Below are 22,432 nucleotides of genomic sequence, written 5' to 3'. Positions count from 1 at the left end.
TGCCTGTCACAAAGGCACCAGAATCCTCTAAAATAAATATGACTGCCGTGTGCTTCTTTTTAAAAAATCCTACAACCTGACATTCTGCACTAGCTGGCATGCAAAAGGAGGGAAAAAAGGAATGCGCCCTTTTAAATGTCCTATTTATCTCCTTTAAAAACAAGTCCCAAGGATACTGAGTGCATTTTCTGTCTTGGTCTCATTACTCCTGTGTTCCATGTTGCTCCCTTCATTAATGTAAATATATTCATGTTCCTCTTGCTGCACACCTCTTTTTAAAAAATATATTTTATTGATTTTTTTACAGAGAGGAAAGGAGAGGAATAGAGAGTTAGAAACATCGATGAGAGAGAAACATCGATCAGCTGCCTCCTGCACACCTTCTACTGGGGATGTGCCCGCAACCAAGGTACATGCCCTTGACTGGACTCGAACCTGGGACCTTTCAGTCCACAGGCCGATGCTCTATCCACTGAGCCAAACCGGTTAGGGCATTGGTTCTCAACCTTCCTAATGCCACGACCCTTTAATACAATTCCTCATGTTGTGGTGACCCCCAATTTCATTGTTACAAATTGAACATAATTAAAGCATAGTGATTAATCACAAAAACAATATATAATTATATATGTGTTTTCTGATGGTCTTAGGCAACCCCTGTGAAAGGGTCGTTCGACCCCCAAAGGGGTCACGACCCACAGGTTGAAAACTGCTGGGTTAGGGCAAGGGCCCACCTCTTCTTTACTTCCAGACCAGCATGTCCGTGCCAGGATGTGCCAGACCAAACCATGAGGCTTCTGAATTATCCTGACCCCACTCCAAGATGGACTTCCCCTCGGGGAAGTAAAACAGGGTTAGCCAATGAAAAGCAAGCAATCTTCTTGTCCTAGGAAAATGGCATCCAATAAAAAGAAGTATAGCCTTTACTTCATCCTTATTTGGCAACAATTTAATGAGTGACAATTATGCGCCAAACACTTTGGTAGCTACCGCAGATCCAAAGATTCAGCATTTTCCTCAAGGGACTTATGAAGGGAGAGAGGAGAGCTAACTCATGTATCACACGATGTGGCAAGTATGTCAATAGAGCTATGAAACACAGAGGGTCACCTATTCTGCTCTTTTTTCCCCCCCCCAACTGCTGGGAAGTCAGCATCTTAGTTGAATATAATCTTTAACAGAAAAGTTTGTCCACATATCATTTTAGTTGTTGTTGTTAATCTTCACTCAAGGATATTTTCCCATCAATTTTTTGAGAGAGTGTGAAGAACAAGGAGAGACACAGCGAGAGAAACATTGATGTGAGAGAGACACATCGATTCGTTGCCTCCTTCATGCGCCTGACCAGGGCCGTGGATCAAGCCTGCCACCAAGGTACACATCCTTGACAAGAGTTGAACCGGGGACCCCTGAGTCCTCGGGCGCAGGCTCTATCCACTGAGCTAAACTGGTTAGGGTCCATTCTGTTCTTGAAGATCTTGAGCTATTTCCAAAACAGTCTGCCCTTGAAATAGGAGCTGAGTGAAGGCAAGAGCACAGAGACACACTGAGGGAGCAAGGTCTGTTCAGAGACTGCAATTGGGCTCATATAGCTGCCGATGCCATGTCTGTGTGAAGTTTCAGAAGATGCTGCATTGGCCTGCAGCGGCCAGGTCCAGAAGGACCTTGTGTATCAGCAAGGAGTGGGAACTCCAGCCTGAAGGTGATGGAGAAACACTGATGGGTTTTAGGCAGCAGCCTAACATGACTGGACTGTCTTTCCGAGAGATTAGTCTGGGACTCGGTCATATGAAAGTTGGAATTTGGGAAAGAGTTAGTGAGACAGGAAAAGAGAAACCAATTGAAAGGCTTCCATAATAATACAAGAAGTTACCAATGAGGGCTAAAACAGGAAGTCATAGCAGTTAGGAGAAAGTGCTTGATTACCAACAACCATCTTTCAGATTCTGGTTTTACCGTTTACTCTTGTGACATTTGGGAAACTGACTTGACTCTGTTTCTCAATTTCCTCATTGAGAAATTGGAATAATAACAATTATAGGGTTGTGTGAAGATTAAATGAGTTAAAGTATTTGATGTATTTATATCAGCAGCTTGAATGTGCAAATGCTGACTAGATGTCAGCTATGACCACTAAAGCAAAAGCAGGGAGGATGGAGAAGAGAGAAAGAAAATGGATGTTAAGCATATGTGAGAGATGAAGAGGGTAAATTAGGTGTATCTCAGGATTCTGGTTTCAGTGACTGTATGGATGGACAATGCTGACAAGATAAGGAGAGAGTTTAAGTGGAAAGATACGAGTTTAGTTTTAGATGGACTGAGTTTGAATCACCCATAGTATATTCAAGTGGCAGAATCCTTGTGGACTTGTATACTGGACTCTGGGATTCTGGGGAAAAAGATCTGGGAAAGAGATGTACATCTTGGGTAGCAGGATTGGTATCAGCAAAGCCAATGACAAAATAGTGAGAAAGGCTGCAAAGAGGCTGAGCAAGTTTGCTGGTAAAAGAGCCTGCTGTTGTCCCCAATGTCAGCACTCCCCCTTCTCTCTAGCAATGGAATTTTGGCTGCCCTAAATAAAAACTACATTTACCAGCCTGCCTTGCAATAGTGTGGCCATGTAATTGAAGTCCGACAATGGGATATAAGTAAAAGTGTCCTGTGATAATAGCCAGGAACTTGCTTTAAGAGGCAGCTAGTTCATCCTTTCCCCCTCCTTCATCACACTTTCCTCTGTTCTGCTGCCTGGAACTTGGATGCTACCTTGTCCATGAAGATCTGGGGGCTGTACCCCAGAGTGAGACCATGTGATATTTATCTTTCTCTGACTGGCTTATTTCACTTAGCTTAATGCTCTCCAGCCCAGTGAGGGCATGAACGGGAGTGGGATGGGGGGCAATAGGGGGATAAGGACACATATGTAATACCTTAATCAATTTAAAAAATATATCTGGGGGCTGGAAGAAGCTTGCATCCCAGAGGACTTTGTGGCGCAGAGCTGCCATGCAAGTCTAGATTTAAAATGCCTTTAGGCTTTTACACAATAGAAAAATGAACATCTACCTTATTTAAGCTACTAATGTTTTGTGTTGTTTCATGTTTCTCCCAGCTCAACATAATTCCAACCAACACACTATGTTTTTTCCTTCTCTCATAGGAAACTATTTGGCGAGAAATCATGACTAGTTGAAAGTCCCCTCTTTAGTAGCCATGAAGTTTAATTTTTAAAAACAATCTATGAAAATATCTCATGAATTGGTACTTATGAAGAGTGTTATGGACTAAACACTTGTTTCTCCCCGAAACCCTTATGTTGAAGCCCTGACCCCCAGTGTAATAGTTTCCCGAAGTGGGGCCTGTGGGAGGGAATTAGTTGTAGGTGAGGTCATGAGGGGGAAGATCCCACAATGAGCTCAGTGCCCTAATAAGAAGAGGAAGAGAGACCAGAGCCTTCTCTCTCTCCACCAGGAGAGGATATGGGAGGAGGCTCACTGCAAACCAGGAAGAGGGCTCTCAGCAAGGACCAGGCACCTTGACCTTGGTCCTCCAGCCCCCAGAGCTGTGAGAAGTAAATATCTCTCGTGTAAGCCACCCAGGCTGTGGTGACTTGTTATGGCAGCCTGAGCCGAAAAGACACAGTCTATAAAGTAGGAAGTTACTTGTATTAACAAGAAAAAAAATATGCAATAAGTTTAATTCTGAAAACCAACTACCATGATGTCAAAAGAGAATCTTAGTTAAAATAAGCATAAATTAAGGTCTAAAATATATTCCAAAAGGAAGTCCTGTGGTTCTAATAAAAGTTGTCAAGACAGTATTTAGAATATAGAGAAGGGGTGGATGTCTCCAAGGACAGAGGGGGGATATGGCCCAATCCCTGGAAAGAATGTCTGAGATCAGGTGAGATCTTAGCCTCTGGCTGTCACTTCCCTGAGTGCCATACACAAGTGAAAGGAGTTTACAGGCAGCTTTTACCCAGGAGTGCCAAGGAGAGCACCCACATCTGCTTATGCTCCATGGACAAGCCTCGCTGCTGGGGCTAAACAAGGCAGTAGGTGAGCCTGCCAACATGCCAACACACTTCTGTGATTTCTCCCTTTGGTCTCAGCCTCCTTCTGTTCTCCAGCGGAGAATAAGGTGAGGAGGGGAAGTGAGAAGGAAGAGGATGAAAGGGTTAATGATGCTTGCAGAAGCCACCATTCTTTGCCCTTGGTCTCATTAGCTCCTACATCACTTGGGGATAAAGCATACTAAAAAAAAGATACCCCAGGACCCTGGTTAGGGTTATGAAATTCACACCAAAGGCAGGTGCCAGGTGGTGGTACATGCAGTTACGATTAAAGCAAGCAAACCCCTTGAGTATCAATTTTATTAAGATTTTTTTTTGGGGAGGGAACATTATTTTCATATAAAACAGTAGAATTGAACATTTACATGAATTCTTAAGATAAAATGAGACTATAAGGTTATCTCATGCCTGTGGCTTCAGGTCATAATTCCACATTCCCTGGGGCTCATCATATTTCTCTTCTAAGAACAGGAATATTTCAGTAAAAGATTTTCAGAAGCACTACAGAAAAGCATGTTCATTGGATTGGACAATTCTGAGGTCTCTGGTGACATGGTAACAGCAATTTCAGAGGAATGGTTTTAGGAGGAAAGGAGAGGCGAGGAATGGGACCGGTGAGGGTAGCTGGACCATATAGAGAAAAAAGAGAGAAAGGAAGGGGGCCAGAGTGGAGTGTGGGGTCCTGCCCCATGACCACCACTGTGTCCAGGGACAGATAGGACAGTGTCATAATTGACATGGAGTCTCTCAGAGGAGAGGCTACTCCACTACTGAAGCAGCATCCACCCAGCACATCTGGCAGTGGGAGGTGGCCTGGCAGCTGGCAGGACACACTGGGGGACATTAGTGGGTAGTGAAGATAGATGGTATCTATATATATAAAAGCCTAAGTGACCGTCACAACTGAAACAACCAAACGGATGAGGCTGAGGGGGGTGACCAAGCCGGCGGGGGGTGGGCGGGGTAGTGAGGGCTGACCAAAAGACTGAGCAGCGGACTGCGTTGGGTGAACAGGCCAACAGGGAGGGCAATGACGGGCAACCAAACAACTGAACAGCAGGCTGTGTGGGGTGACCAGGCTGGCAGGGGGGACAGTTAGGGGCAATCAGGCAGACAGGCAGGTGAGCAGTTAGGAGCCAGTGGTCCCAGACTGTGAGAGGGATATCCAACTACCCGTTTAGGCCCGATCCCCACTCTGGCCCCCTTCCCAGGATCGGGCCTAAACCGGCAGCTTGACATCCGCAGTGCGGGATGGGCTGAGGGGGAAACCCCCCCCCCCCACGCACAAATTTCGTGCACTGGACCTGTGTTAGGAAGAGCAAGGGCTCCCTTCTGACTGTCCATAATTACTGATGCTCTTGGGGGCAAATCAGGCTCTCACTTTGTCTGAATCATGAGGTTGGACTGGATGCTCTTTAAATCCAGGGCTAAGTTCGAGAATACAGCTATTTATTTTAATGGTAACTCATGGTCTCTTCCTGCTCCTTTCTGACGTCCTGGATACTTTAACTCTGATAGGGATTTTGATAACAACTGGCACATTAAGAAAACATCGGCTCTTGGAGGTTGACTAGGCTTACTGTGGCCATCATTTTGCAATGTACACATGTAAGGAATCATTATATTGTACTAATATAATGTTACATGCCAATTACACCTCAACAAAATAAAACACTGTTTCTCTGAGAGTTGAAAGTTAAGGTTTCTCTTGGCTGGATTAGGAAAAGAAACAATAACTTTTCCCTTCTCAAGGTTGGTAACAGTGTCAGGAGGTCTCTGTTCTTAGGCCAACCCATAATTCTCCATTTATCACATCTTAGTAAGTACCTCTCTTGAGATTGCTTGCCTCTGCTACAGCTAGTTGCTCTATGCTACCCATCAGCCTTTGAAAATAGCCTGGGAAAAACCACAGGTAGGCTCTGAGACAACAGAGAGTAATTGCTGCGTTCCCTCTGTGCGCTGGCCAGTACACTGAACACTTCTCATTATCGCCCTCTCCCATTCATTTCATTCATCCAGTAACTGTCTTTTGAGAGCACTGTCTTAGGTGCTGGTGATACAACAGCAATAAAGCAGAAAAGAATTCTCCCCTCATGGTTCTATGTTCTAGAGGGGGTGTGCCCTGTGTCTTGTATCTTTCTTCCATGGCGGACTAGCTAGCCCCACTTGAAATATGAACAAGTGAATGTGGCATCCATTGTTAGTTGTTTATCCATTCTTCTTCTTTCTTTCTTTTTTTCCCCCCCAAACGAACAGAATTTGGAACAGCAACGCACCTAGTTAAAAATACGAACCTTTTTCAACCTCTGGTAGTTAGGGGTGGCCAAGTGTATGTGCAAGTGTGTGTTTTTGTATGAATGCATATGCATACAAAATGAAACGTGTGTGAAATGGGATCATGAGATACAGGTAGAGGTCACTGGGAAGGGCTTCTGTCTCCACCCCCCCCCCACCCCACCCCCAGGGAAAAGGCTTTGGGAGGAGGTGGTTTGCTCTGGTTTCTTGCAGGAAGCATGCTTGGCAGTAGAGTAACCATCTTGAGGCCATGAAGCCAAATGCCAAATACTATGAAGGAAAAAGCTGCAAGGAGCCAGCAGGCAGCTGCACCAGTGAACTATTGAATTATAGATTTATTGTTATTGGAAGGGGAAAGTCCCTATTTGGTTAAGTCCTTTGGGCAAAGTTTCTATTCCAAGCAGGAAAGTGCAGTCCTAACCCACCCACAGAGCTAGCGGTGACAGGGCCAGAATTAAAACAGACCTTCTCGCTCCAAAGGCCGCGTTCTTTCCGGGCTATTGTGCACTTTCAAGGTCTGCACCTCTGCCAACCCACTTCTCATGTTCCCTTTCTGGCCGCTGGGAAAGTATTCAGGGACTCGGAGAACTCTTACACTCATAGAATGTAGTACTTTATTTCCATGTGTTTTCTGTGAAGCAATTGACATTTCACAGCTCCATTCAAAAGGGACTGCACAGCTACCCTACTGACCTCCATCAACCAGCCCCCGCAGCAGAACATCCTAGCATGTAACGGCTCTCCTCAGTGAAGGAAGTGTGGAACTTAGTAACAACCCACCCTGCTTTTGTTTTAATCACAAGAAACAAGTCCTCATAGTCCTGGGATCCATTCTCCCTTCACTCGTCCTGGTGCCTGCCTTCTGCCGGTTTCCTCTTTCCTGTGTGGATGGATGTATACTTGACCCTGAAGCCTTCCCTCTTTTTTTCTGGCATATTCTTTGAAGCTGACAGTTTTCCTGTTCCTGCCAACCTTTGGAATAAAATGTCCTGACCTTTCAGCTGCTGCTTCTGGGTCTCCCCCTGCCAACCTCACTCATTCCAGTGCGCAGACTCTCCGGACCTGTCCGAGCCGGACACAATTCACTGGGTCTAGCCTAGCCGTGGGCAAACTATGGCCCGCGGGCCGGATCCGGCCCATTTGAAATGAATAAAACTAAAAAAAAAAAAGACCGTACCCTTTTATGTAATGATGTTTACTTTGAATTTATATTAGTTCACACAAACACTCCATCCATGCTTTTGTTCCGGCCCTCCGGTCCAGTTTAAGAACCCATTGTGGCCCTCCAGTCAAAAAGTTTGCCCACCCCTGGCCTAGCCTGTCTGCGTTCTGAGTAACACACACACACACACACACACACACACACACACACACACACACACACGGTAACAATAATAGTAGAAAAATGATTCAGGTGAGCTCATTTGTGGCAACACAACATGCATTGTCCGTAACAATGCTCTTCTCACAAAACCTGGGAAAGGCACAGACCCTCTTTGAGGGGCCGACAGGAGACAGAGCCTTAGCAGAACAGAGTGCTGCCGGGGAACTACAGTGCATCACCCCCTGCACCTTCAGAGAACGGGAGCCTCTAATTGCCTTCCTCTCCAAGGATATGCCCACCCTCAGGAAGGACCTATGAGAACTTGCAGTTCCTTTCCCAGAAGCTTCTTTCAGCTCTGGTTCTCAGCCCAGTGTGCGTGAGGTGGGCACATAAAGCAGACTTGAACATATCGGCGACTCAGTCTTTTCTTTAATACTGTGGGACATGACAACATTTTTGCAAATGCATAGAAGAAGGCACAGCCCTGTTTTGCTGGTCTATTGCTATGTGACAAGGCACCTTAGAATTCAGGGCCTTAAACCAACACCTGTTTAGGTGTTGTGTGGTTTGACCAGGATCAGCTGTGGGGTTCTGCTCCGCTTGATGTCTTCTGGGGCTACAGTCATCAGAGGGCTTATCTGGCTACGTGGCCCAAGATGGCGCATTTTCAAGTCGGCACCCTGCCGGGGGCAGTGGGAAGGCTGGGCGGAGCTGGGATGCTGGGACCGCAGGGCCATGGTCTCAATCCACACACTCTCAGGTCTGATCTCTCTCCATGGGACCTCGCTGGGTAATATTCCAGCAGGGTAGCTGGACTTCCTAGATGGCAGACTTCCCAAATCATGAAAGTAGAAATTGCCAGCCTCTCTTAAGGAGTAGGCCCAGGCATTGACACAGTGAGTCTCAGGGCCAGCCACAGACAATATGGGACTGGACCACACAGCAGTGTGACTACCGGGAGGCTTGCTCCATGGAGGACCCTCTTTGGAAAGTGGCTACTGCAACTGCCATCCACTCTGCCAAATGTCCAAATGATATTCGATATGTTAAATAGCCCTTCATAGAAAAACCTGTGTTGCCGTATTAAGTATGTGAATTACCAAGTTGCATATATATTGGTAGCATTTAGAAACCACGCACACCCAGTGAATCTGATTTGTTTGAAAAACATGAGCAGGATCTCTGGGAAAAAATTCACATTTTATTCAATTGTTACGTACATACCAAATCAAGCTTTGCAAATAGATAATATTCTCAGGATAATAAGTAAAATCCTCCTCCCGGTTTATCTAGGTATCAGGAATGTTTCCCTTTGACAGTAGAGCTGTGAAACACAAACTCTCATGCGTGTCATCTCAGGACAGAGAAATGGGACACCTGTGTTTTTCATTTTGTGGTAGCCTAATTTTGGAATACTTCACCAAGATCAGTTTATCTTTTGAAATGTAAGAACTCTGGTGAAAGATGTTTAGTGATGGAAATTGCCAGTGAACTCTGCATTTATATGGCTACCAAAGATGGGTCATGGAGGCTTCTGGCACTACCCTCCAGCCACTTTTTAAAAATATATATTTTTTTATTTATTTCAGAAAGGAAGGGAGAGGGAGAGGGAAAGAGAGATAGAAACATCAATGATTAGAGAGAATCATTGATCAGCTGCCTCCTGCACTGCCCCCCACCGGGGATCGAGCCCGCAACCTGGACATGTGCCCTTGACCGGAATCAAACCCGGGGCTCTTTGGTCTTCAGGCCGATGCTCTATCCACTGAGCCAACCCAGCCAGGGCCGCTTGGTGTGTGTGTGTGTGTGTGTGTGTGTGTGTGTGTGTGTGTGTTTGTTTTGTTTTGTTTTTTGTTTTTATTTATTTGGGTAACATGGCCATCCAACTTATTGGTAATCAATGTAATAAATATTAAAAACATTCATTGGGTGACAGTGGTTAATATGATCAGATAGGTTTCAGGTGTGAGTTTCTATGTTACAAGATCTGTGTATTGCACTGTGTGCATTTCCCATACTCTCCTGCCTCAAGGCCTTTGTGCCATTTGTCATTTAGAAAGTCATTTGTTCCAACATCCACCTGCCCATATTTTTCAAGTCCTCACTCTAAACCCACTTTCCAAATCAAGTTTTTTTTCTCATCATCTGAGTTGAATCAATCTCTTCTCGGTGTATTAATTAGCTATTGCTGCAAATCACTCCCAAATTGAAAGGCTTAAAACAGAGAATTTTTTTTTGGTCTACAAAAGAAATTGTTTGTCTACAATTCTCTGGGCTGACAATTTGAGAAGGGCTCAGCTGGGACGGGGTGTCTCCGTGCGCTGGGCGAGTTTATTCATACACTGGCAGTCTGGCTGGGGGCCAGCTGGCTGAGGAGGGCTTTACTCACCTGGGCAAGGCCTTGATTGTGTTGCCTGGAATGACTGGGTAATTTGAGCCTTCTCTCTCCCCTGCAGAGGGCGGATGTCACAATGCTGTTGTAGAACATCACTGTTGCCACATTTTATTGGCCAAAGCAAGCCACAAGGCTAGCCCAGATATAAAAGGCAGGGTGTGTGTGTGTGTGTGTGTGTGTGTGTGTGTGTGTGTGTGTGAAAGTATGACTCCTCTTTATTTTTCAAAAATGGGCTTAATGTTTTAATATTTCATTTTAAATAATCTTCCTATTTTTTTATAATCTACCTCAAAGTGTAATTTAAGATTAGTAAATTTGAAATTCTGAACATCTTTGTTTTCTCTGTAAACCATAATGTTTTTAACTCTTTACTTTGAATTAGTTTTATTCTTAGAGAAGAAAAGTTGCAAAAATAGTACCAATAGGCTCCAAATATTCCTCACTCAGCTTCCCCAATGTCAACATCTTACACAGCCCTAGTGCAGTTCTCAGAAAAAAGAAATGAAGGTTGCTTCAGTACATTTAACTAAACTACACATCGCATTTGAATTTCAACACTGGTGTCCCTTCCCTGTTCTAGAATCTATCCGGGCCCCCACTTGCATTTATTTGTTACTTCTCCTTAGTCTCCTGCAGCCTTTCAAAGACTACAGTTTCTCAGTCCTATCTTATCTTCAATGACTGACATTTTAGAAGAGTACTGATCAATAATTTTGTCAAGTAACCCTCATGTGAGTTTGTCGATGTCTAGTGTTTTCTCATGGTTGCACATATTTTGGACAAAAGTACCACAGATGCGATTTTTTTTCCCCTCAGCACATTATATTACAAGTTTCATGATGTGAATATGTGTTACTTCTTGGTATCATTGACCTCGATCACCTGGTTAAGATGTTCTCTGTCTGGTTTCTCATTGTAAAAGGATCACTTAACTTCCCCTTTGAGATTAATCAATACTTAGGAGATACTTGGAAACTATTAAAAGTATATTTCTCCTCAAACTTTCATCCACTAAATCTAGCATTGATCAGTGGATTTTTGCATTAACAGTTATGATTATAGTGTTTGTCTAATAGTAACTTTCTATCTTCCTCTTTCCTTCTACATATATTCATTGAAATATATCATAAGGAAGAGCTTTCCTTTCTCCTCGTTTATCAGTGTGGACTCGATATTTATTTTATCCTATGGGTTAAAATATAATACAGGCATTATTGATTGTGCTGCTCAAATATGTAAACCATAATATTTTAAATTGGGAAAATACTCCCCTGTGAGCACAGAGGCACCTAATAAGCTCAGAGAAAATTCTGCTAAATAGAAGATATTCAAATTATGATTACAAATCTCTCCAGATTAAAATGTGTAAATATTTGGGTGCAAATGTTTTGACAGATACTATCTTTGCCTCCATTGTATGTGTGTGGGTTTTTTTGTTTGTTTGTTTTTGAAAAATTAAGTTCATCAAATAAGCTATTTTTGTTTATGGTTTTTGAATATTTTTCCAAACATAGATATTGTAAAACCTGGTACAGGATATAAGTTTATACTATTAAATAGGAGCTGAACAATAGCCTAAAAACAGGATGTCCTAGGCAAATCAGGCCACATGTCTCCTTCTGGGAATCGAACCCTGACCTCCTGGTTCATAGGTCAATGCTCAACCACTAGGCCACCATGGCCGTGCTCCTTAAACCTGGAATTGTCTTTGACTCTGGCATGTACAGTCAACCACTGAATCTTCTTTATGCTTTCTTAATTCTTACTGTATCCACCTAGGCCTAGATGCTGTTACCACAAGCCTGTATTACTTATAATTACCTATCAATTGGTCTAGGAATCATGTCCTCATTCTATCCATTCTCTTCACAGCTACCATAGTTTTATTTATCCAGAAACTTTGTGTCTCATCACACCCTTGCTGAAAAAATCTTAATGTTTCCTTATTACCTGCAGAGAAAATTCCACAACTTAGATTCTGAGTATAGTCCGTTCCTAGTCTATACTTACAGATTCATTTGTCATTCCTCCCTTGCACAAATTCCTCACTCCAGCTTGACTTGATCACTCCCCATGTCCTAAACACACTTGGCATTTGGCATTTGCTGTCCAAGCTTTTGTTCATGCTTTCTATTCAGTCTTCCCAAGCTATACCTCACTTGTTGAAATTTGACCTATATCTTTAAGCCCAAGTAATATCTTCAAGAGTCCTGCTCTGATTCCCCATCCAGGAATATTCTCTTTATCCTCTGAAGGTCGGCAGTTGTATAGAAACTACTCTGGTGGTGTATTATACTACAACCTTCAATTCAAGGAGCTGCTTGATTGCAAACTTTTGCAAGATGGAGATGAACTCTTTCATCTTTTGATATTGAGAATGCCATGCAGCAGGAGTCTGTGAACATGCTGCTGCTTAATAACTATTCATTGAATGAATTAAAAAATGAATGGCTAATAAATCCAAACAAAAGTGATAATGAATGACGTCTTCACTCTAGAAAACATTTTTACAATGTATTGGAAATTATATTAATTAACCCAGGCTGCCATAGCAAAATAACAAAGATGTTATTTGTGTGGGTGACCTACACAATAGACATTTATTTCCCATGGTTCTGGAGGCTGTGGAGTCCAAGCTCAAGGTGCCAGCAGATTCGATTTCTGGTGAGGACCTCCAGAGTCCTCACATGGTAGAGGGACAGAGGGAGGGAACTCTGGTCTTTCTTCTTCTCATTATAAGGACACTAATCCCAGCATGAGGGAGAGCCCCTTGGGACTTCATCTAACCCTAAATTACTTCTCAAAGGCCCCATCTTTAAACATCATCTCATTGGGGTTAGAGCTTCAACAAATAAATTTATGGGGAACACAAATGTTCAGTACATAACGAGGACATTTAATCACAAGAAATGATTGAATTTAAGCCTGTCTGTGGGAGAATCTTTTTGAGTGAATGGGCATTATGATCTGTAAAGTCCTATAAATAGCCAGGTTGATTCACCTTTCATATAAGATTAGCCTTGTTTATTAATCTTTGGGTCGTTCATAAATGCTAAACAAGATCAGTATCATGCCATTTTTATAACCCTGATTTCCACTAACAAATAAAGATATAATGGGTAAAGACATAAGGTGTGTATTTGTGTCTCTGTATCTGTCTCAAACAAAAAGATCCACATCAAACATATAATAACAGCTTTTTATGGGGAAGACAGTGGTATTGCAGAGGTATATCACCCTGTGTGCTCCTGAACTGTTGGTATTTTTGGTAATGATCATATTTTACATATTATGTTGAAACAGAAAAATGATTTTTAAATCTTTTAAGAATTCTTGGCCTATATGGCACTCTGTACATGAGATCCTGATGTGGCAACTGCCTTCAAAGAGTTCATACACGGTATTCCTTTGGAAGCCCCAAGAAATGAAGAAAATAAAAACATGGCTCAACCTATTTCCAATGATAGCTCTATTGTTTTCAAAAATCTTACCAGAGTAAGAAAATAATCTTACTGTGAGAGTAAAAACATATTTGGAAAGCAAATGTATAGTAAAAAAAAAAAAAAAAAAAAAAAAGGAAAGGAAAGGCATGGAAAAAGTTGAACTTGTGTGTTTCACAAATCATATAAACTCTTCACACAAAAAGAATTTACAATCCCCAAATCAATGGATTCATAGGCATAAATCTGAAAAACATTGTGACTAAAATCAGTAAAGCTATTAAAGTATTTAAATATTTAATTCTTTTAAGGATCAAGTACATGTTAACCATAAAACAAAATGAGAACATCTGGAAGGCCAAGAGGTTGAAAGATTGAAAATAAAAAAGCAAATGGTGTGTTTAGTGCTACTGAGAGACTTTAGCAAATGGCTATCAACCCATTTCAAGATAAATACAGAGTTTGTGTGATTACAATGAGCCTGAAGAGGGGTTTAGCATTTATATACCTCCTGGGAATTTGGGTGAGTCAGAAACACAAAACCAAAGCAAAGGGAGGGTATTGAAATATTATTTCCTGCTGAATTGTAGAACGGAGAAGAGAATAAACATACCGATGACTTGCATGGCCGGTTCCACGTCTGCTGTGGCCTCTTCCAACAATGACAGCAGCTTGGCTGATATCTGATGCACGGATTCAATATTGCTAAACAAGCTATCCACGTCCAGCCGATCAATCTGAAGAAAAACAAACACTGAGTAGCAGCTAATAGAAAGAGACCCGCTGCATTTAGGATGTTATCTCTCACAGTAAGCATTTTATATGTCAGCCCACCATTTCTGTAAACACCCTTCTTTAGGATTTCTAGAGGAAATGTGCAGTTTTTCATGGAAGAAATTGCGATGGTGCATTTGTCACCTCTGTCCTTTTCTTTATTTTAACTAAATTTTTGTGAGTGGTGTGTACATCTACATATGCTTAGAAGAATCGGAGTGTGAAGAAGACATGGGCCAGCTAACTGGCACATTTATGAACTGTCCTCCAGGAGGGTGTGTGCCTGGGCGTATGAATTTCGAACACTGTACTGCTCACACAGCAGAAGTCAGGCCTTCCTCTAGGCAAGAAACTATTTTCAAAGCTGTTTTAAAACATACATGTTCTCAAACTGATGACAAGTAGTTGTGCTGAGCTGTTCGTGTTTTGTTTGTTTGTTTGGAGTTTTTTTAAGGAAATGTGAATAGAAATTGTTAACAAACATGTTCTGCTAATTAAAGATTCATCATATCATTTCTTCATGAACTAGTGTTATCATTCCCAGATCTTATGGCTGGTATTTATAATAATTTACCTATTCATTCATCCATCCTTTTATTAAATACTAGAGGCCCAGCGCACAATATCACGCGAGGCCCAGACCCACCGTGCCAGTGGTACCCAGACTGACTCCCACCAGGGCTGGGCAGGACACAGGACCCAGACTGACTCCTGCAGTGCAGGGCGGGAGGTGGGAAACAGACTGACTCCCACCGCACTGGGTGGGACGTGGGACCCAGAGTCAAGTGCTGGCCCACACACGCATGCCTCGCTGTGCATGAAGCTTCCTAGTCACCAATCTTTGGTCGTTCCGTCGTGAGGCGTCACAATCAAGGGGTTTTTATAATAGAGATTTCCTGAGGACCTTGTATGTACCAAGAATTGTAACAGAAGCCACACTCTGTCAGAGGCATTGGATGATTAGTGGAAGGATGGACAGCTATCCTAACCAATCTAAGTGGAGTGTGTCTTGATTTTGCTGTATCTTGCTCAAAACCTTTCTCTTGAGTTTAAGTTAGATCTTGCATCATCAGACAGTATCTACTTGGGTCAGGAACAGATCGGTACAGGCGCCACTGGGCAACCACAGGGAACAGGAGTAGGTGCCTCCTATCCCTCGTTTATTGTGCATGAGGTTGTAGGTGAAAAACCAAACCACCAATAATCAAGTCATGGAGGTACTAATAGAGCTGATAGTCCAAAACCCAGGTCAGCAAAATTCAATGTTAGAGAGAGTTAGAAAGTTGAGCTAAAGATCAGAAAGAAAGAAGCAGAGGAAGTAAGGGAAATTGGCAACACTGAATATAGAATAGGAGACAGACTTGGAGGAATTTCTGAGGATGAGGTCCAACAAGTGCAGCTTCTTTCTCATGCTCTCAGCATCAGGGTCACTGGGTGTGCCACATCCATTTAGTGGGGAGGAAGGAGGCAGGCACCCATCTTTTTCTCTTATCCTTTTTGACATTGACCCATCTATTGTTCCCCATACTGGACATGGATACTATTGAAAAGGATATTCTGTTATTGAGCATAGAAGCATCACTTCACATTGAGCCTTGTTTAAAATTTGGTGACTATGTCAGTTATTTCTTATGCAACATGGTCTGACTGTACATGTTTTTTCAACCATCCTGGGAAATTCCTCACTTTTCTATCATCAGTCTTGACCTCAAAACTTCCAGTCTCATCTGTAATCAAATACTATGTGATTGTATGTAATGAGTTTATTTCAATATAGTGCTATACAACTTTTTTTCCTATTTTTGTGTATTCTGAAATTATCTTTACCTCTATAGTACATTATTACATTACAATCATTATTAGCTCATAGGGTCTTTAACGCAGTATCTCACAAAATGTTCCTTTGTTAAGCACTCACTTTAACAGGATAGGGCATATGTGGCTTCTCTGCTTAAAATCTATGATATTATTATATAAACTACCTAAAAGCAGATGATGCGTTGCTAATACTTTTTTTTTTTCCACTGTCTAAGTCTACATGATGGCTTGTTTCATAGAGAAGAACACCGGAATAGGCTGGATTTTGTTGCTATAGCTAGCTCAAGTTGTGTCAAACAGTGTCGATCATCTGCCACAGCTAATACTTTTAAATGGCTACAATGTCACATAACTCTGAGTACCATGGACTGAATGAATTATTTATTCTGAGTTGTTTTATGCTTTGGTTATCAATTGAATCACAAAGGTGTACCTTTGCCTAGTGCAAAATGTTTTTCCCAAAAGTTATAAATGTATCAAATTTTTGTAGGTCGAGTTATTTTAAAATGTACTAGTAAAATATTTTTTTAAAATCATATTTGAAATGAATCCTTCTAATAAGTAAAATTTCATCCCTAATTTACTTTCTTTGTAAGATTAGATGTAGTTCATACAGTGTACCTTATTATTATTTCATTTTGTTGTAAACCTTTATTCTGAGGAACTTAAAGTATTTCATATTTATTATTTCATATATCTTTCCAACGTCTCTGTAAAATACATACAGTTTGAATGCAGAGAAACTCATGCAGAATGAAGAAAGGTGTCAAGCTTAAAATGATGAAGTTCAGGAAAGAGCTAGAACTGGAAAATGACCTTTTAGTGCTATGCCTTAGTCCATTACCAGCAAATATTATGAATAGAATACTTTGCCATCTCTGTTTGGGTTTTGTTTATTTGTTCCTGAGTTTTTCACTAAGTTATCATTTTTATAATTTATTTCCCAAGGTCAGAATCTTGTATATCTAATTTAGATTTTAAATTCAGTTAGCAAGGATCTAATTCTATATTTATCTCTAATCTTGGCTCAATGCAATGAATATTAAATAACAAAATACAGGTTTTTATTTCATTTCTATCTGAAAGATAGAAAGGATGAAAACATCAATTGTCTCGGTTTCAACCGCCAGTATCACCACAGGCCCATGGGGATTCTGTGAATCATAAAATGAATTCACAGTCAGTCACTGCTATGCCAAGGGACAAACAAAGGTCTGGTCCCAATAAGCTTTTAAAACTGATAGATGATTTTATAATTACTGATATAAATTCAAGGAATCATTTATGTACATTTACTAAACATTTGCTAGGAAGAGGAAATGCTCTAAGAGCTTAAGTAGAGTTATATTTTAAATGGATTAACAATTCATTATTTTAAAAAAAGATTTCATTTAAGCATACATTATTCTATATATAATAATTTAAATGTACAAAACAGAAAATTAAAGGTCAGTGTTTTTGGTGATAATTCTTTGCTTTATACAAATATTCATCACAGAATCTATTTCAAATAGCAAGTTCCCATTACATTTAAATAATTTTTGCTGAACATACAGTTGCATGTATCCAAAACCACTCAGGTAAAAATGTCTAAGTAAAGGAAAACATCTATAAGACTTTGTCAATTCAGAGACTGTAATCAATGGTATAGAATTACTTTGCACCTGACAAGCACTGTACACTCCTGTTTTCCAAAATATTCCTTGCACTTACCCGCATTTACCTCCTAGCCCAAACTCTTCCCTTTCCTCACAAATGCTTTGCCCTCACATTACAACATTCTACCCATCTGAAATGGACTATGATAATGATAGTGTTTGTCCATTCGTTTTGCCCATGTCTCTGCCCTATTTGCATTTTCTGGAAAAGCCCCAGCACCTCTATCCGATCTGGTGAAACTGTCGGTCATGATCCCCTTCCTCCTGTCCCACTCCCCACAGTGATGGACATGTGACATAGCTGGCCGCAGGTAATGGGCAGGTTCCCAAGCAGAGCTAATGAGGCTCCTCACTGGTTTTTAATACATGGTCACTGGGAAATAGAAAGGCTTGGCTTGTAAGCCCTAATTATGTAAGTTTCTGCCTTCAGCAATCATCTTTGTGCAGAGTTTGAATGAGATAAAGTCAACAAAGAGAAGGGAGCTAAGTCTGACAACCTTATTTTAGTTCCTGGATCAACCTCATCTGAAGCAACACATCCTTACTACAGAAGTTGATAAAATGCCTTTTTATTTCCTCGAGTTTAAATTTGGTTACCTACCACCAACAAAGGACTGGTACACGTTTCTCTATTTCTGGCCAAAATCTCACTTTCCCCTAAGAAAACTTTCCAGCTCCCTTGGTTAGAATTAACCTCGCCCTCTTCTGACCTTCCATGACACTTGCTTCCTATTACTCAGTGCTTATATTGAAAGATATCATTCATTATAACCTGTCTCTATGTCAAGCCTGTGGGATCCTCCAGGACATTTGTCTTTGTGCACTATTTGAGTACCCCACTGTGTCTAATACAGTGCTGGGCCCACACCTAGTCCCTCAAAAATAGTTTGACAATTTGAATTGAATTGAATCACTACAATTCATATGATCTATATACTCTGTGGAAGCCATCAATAAAATGTTCTTTGCAATCACTCTATTGGACTCTGAATAACAAGTCTACAGAGATCAAAAGTGGTTTAAAGAAAGAAATCAAAGTCACCTAATTTGGTTGTTCAAAATATCATTTTAAGTGAATACTTTATAATTTTCTACTTAATTTTATCTAAAAAGACCAACTGTTGCGCTCAGTTGGGCCATTAGTCTATTTAGAAAATTTGCTGACAGGCCAATCTTCCCTTCAGTTTACACTTGGGAAATCGCTGTTTATTGTTTTCTGTTTGAGGAGCCTGAGGCACTCAGCTTGAGTCACAGGGAGGAATAACCAAACATTCTTAGTTCGATGTTTAGTGGAGACTTCCAACCAAGAACACCTTTAAAAGTGCACATTGAAAAGACAACTAGGAATAATATTTTTTAATAAACGATGAACATAAAAGTCATTTATGTTTATTGTAGAAAGAGAAAGAGAGGAAGAAAGGAAGAAAGAGAGAGAGAAAGAGAGAGAGAAAGAAAGGACAATCACATCCAGCTGGCCTGGCTCAGTGGTTGAGTGTCCTCCTATGAACCAGGAAGTCCTGGTTTGATTCCTGGTCTGGGTATATGCCCTGGTTTCGGGCTCAATCACCAGTAAGGAGTGCGCAGGAGGCAGCCAATCAATGGTTCTCCCTCATCATTAATGTTCTATCTCCCTCTCCCTCCTTCTCTGAAATCAATAAAAATATAAGTATATATTAAAACAGAAAAAAACAGAGCTTTGTATATCCATATTTTTTTTAAAAAAAAAAAAGGACAGAAAATACAATTGCTTATAATTCTACCATATAGGTATATCCTGACAAATTGCTTGCTTTCCCCATGTGTGTACATCAAAAGATTTATATGCTTCAAAGAATGTTTTAAAATTTGGGTGTTTTGTTAACAGCATAACATGGACATCTTTTCATGTCATTAATTTTCCCAATTGCACCATTTTTTAAATTTTTTTAAAATATATTTTATTGACTTTTTACAGAGAGGAAGGGAGAGGGATAGGGAGTTAGAAACATCAGTGAGAGTGAAACATCCATCAGCTGCCTCCTGCACACTCCCCACTGGGGATGTGCCCACAACCAAGGTACATGCCCTTGACTGGAATCGAACCCGGGAACCTTGAGTCTGAAGGCCAATGCTCTATCCGCTGAGCCAAACCAGTTAGGGCCCAATTGCACCATTTTTAATGTCCACATTATGTAGAAATACTGTAATCTACTTAACCGAATCTTTGAAATCTAGATAGGCTGCTATTTTTAATATTATAAGCATCTTTCCTGGCTAAAATCTTGTTCACACCCATGATTATTTCCTCATGATAAATTTCATAAGTGCAATTACTAAGCTAAAATTATTAGTATTTCTTATGGCTTTTAACAAGTCTAGCAAATTATAGCAACAATTAGAAACATTGTATTTCTTCCAGTAAACAATGAATTAAAAATCCTCAGTTTGCCCGGCCAGCACAACTCAATGGATGAGCGTAAACCTGTAAGCCAGGGGGTCACGGTTCAGTTCCAGGTCAGGGCACAAACCTGGCTCAGTCCCCAGTCGGGGACAAGCAGAAGGCAGCCAATCAATAATTCTCTTTCATCATTGGTGTTTCTATCTCTCTCCCTTTCCCTTCCTCTCTGAAATCAATAAAAATATATTTAAAAACAACAACAACAAAACCCTCAGTTGAATATTACTGCTCTGACCTCAATTTGGAAATATATTTTTAGGATTCTAATTTGACAATCAAAATCACACAACTGTGTGTATATATATATATATATATATATATATATGCATATTTATGACTGTAAAAAAACAGAAGAAAATAAAGAGCATCATTTTTTGTTGTTGTTAATCCTTACCCAAGGATATTTTTCCATTGACTCTTCTTTTAGAGAGAACGGAAGGGAGGGGAGAGACAGAGAGAATTGTTAATGGGAGAGAGACACATCAATTGGCTGCCTCCGGAACGCATCCAGACAGGGGATGGAGTCTGTAACCAAGTTACGTGCCCTTGACCCAGGACCCTTCAGCCTGCAGGCCAACACTCTACCCACTGAACCAAACCAGCTAGAGAAAATAGCATCACTTTTGAGTGCCATGCTGATCCCCACCAACAAAATGCTTCTCTGGAATTTGTTTCCAAAAAAGATTTCAATGTTTCTATTGGGTGTGTCTTGGCAATAAATCTAAGTTCAACATAGGGACCAATTCCAGACTCTATTAGAAATCAATATAAGGGAAATCCACCTTGGATGTCATCTGACTCAGATTAGCAGAACCTTGGTCCCTCTACCCCAGTGATGGCGAACTCATTTTTTTGGTTGATTTTTCTTTGTTAAATGGCATCCTATCTAATAAAAGAGAAACATGGTAATTGGCATACGACCGCTACCCTTCCCATTGGCTAATCAGGGCAATATGCAAATTAACTGTCAGCCAAGATGGCAGCTGGCAGCCAGGCAGCTTGAAACTAACATGAGGCTTGCTTGCTTCAGTGATGGAGGACTCCAACGTTCCCCCTCTGAGCTGCAAGCAACTATGTAACAAACATAGAAGCTAAACAACACCCCAGAAACCTGCTGGGCTTCAGCCAGCAGGATCGCAACATTGTAAGCAAAGGCCAGAAACCTACTTTCAGCAGCGGAGGCCTAAGAGCTGGAGCCAAGCCTCAAAGCTAAAGCTGGCCCAGAATAAAAAGAAAAAAAGGAGCGGTTGGGAGCCTCAGTCACCCCCAGCCTGAAAACAGCCCTCAGCTCCTCACCCACACTGGCCAGGCACCCCAGTGGGGACCCCCACCCTGAACGGTGTGTGACCAGCTGCAAACAGCCATCATCCCCTCACCCAGGCTGGCCAGGCACCCCAGGGGGGACCCCCACCCTGATCCAGGACACCCTTCAGGGCAAACCAGCTGGCACCCACCCATGCACCAGGCCTCTACCCTATATAGTAAAAGGGTAATATGCCTCCCAGCACTGGGATCAGCGGAGCCGTGAGGCCTCCCGGCACCGGGATCAGCGTGACAGGGGGCAGTGCCCAAACGCCCTGATCACCCTGCGGCTCTGTGTGTGACAGGGTGCGGCGCCCCAACCCCCTGATCAGCCCTGCTCTGTGTGTGACAGGGTACGGCACCCCATGCCCCCCCTCCCCATGGGCCCTGCTCTGTGTGTGACGGGGTAGAGCCATAACCTCCCCATTGGCCCTGCCCTGAGTGTGAGAGTGGCGGCACCCCAACCCCCTGATCGGCCCTGCTCTGTGCATGACAGGGGGCTGCGCCCCAACCCCCCAATTGGCCCTGCTCTGTGAGTGACAGGGGGCAGTGCCCCAACCCCCTGATTGGCCCTGCTCTGTGCATGACAGGGGGTGGCGCCGCAACCTCCCCATCGACCCTGCCTTGAATGTGACAGGGGATGGTGCCCCAACCCCCCAACCAGCCTACCCTGAGCGCGACTGATGGTGGAATCACAACCTCCCGATCACCCTGCTCTGTGTATGACAGGGGGTGGCGCCCCAACTCCCCAATCGGCCCTGCTCTGAGCCCGACCAGGGGCTGCACCTAGGGATTGGGCCTGCCCTCTGCCACCCGGTAGCAGGCATAAGCCAGCAGGTTGTTATCTCCTGAGGGGCCCCAGACTGCGAGAGGGCACAGGCCTGGCTGAGGGACCCTCCTGCCCCCCAAGTGCACAAATT

The 22,432-nt window shown here is 42.2% G+C and overlaps 1 protein-coding gene across 2 annotated transcripts in view; it reads right to left on the bottom strand.

Moving 5' to 3' along the window:
• The window catches only part of ARHGEF38 (Rho guanine nucleotide exchange factor 38), a gene marked incomplete at both ends in the record, with an annotated part of 144,531 nt that overhangs the window by 53,090 nt on the left and 69,009 nt on the right, over positions 1-22,432 (bottom strand). For both annotated transcript variants that reach the window (XM_081098897.1, XM_081098898.1), the window contains one exon: positions 14,137-14,260. In XM_081098897.1, coding sequence (XP_080955023.1) covers positions 14,137-14,260 — 124 coding nt within the window. The remainder of the gene's footprint in view (positions 1-14,136; positions 14,261-22,432) is intronic.

The sequence above is a fragment of the Myotis nattereri genome (assembly GCF_964212035.1).
Source record: "Myotis nattereri genome assembly, chromosome: 1".
Classification (NCBI taxonomy): Eukaryota; Metazoa; Chordata; class Mammalia; order Chiroptera; family Vespertilionidae; genus Myotis; species Myotis nattereri.
The sequence above is the reverse complement of the archived record's forward strand: the minus strand, read 5'-3'. Positions and strand labels throughout refer to the sequence as shown.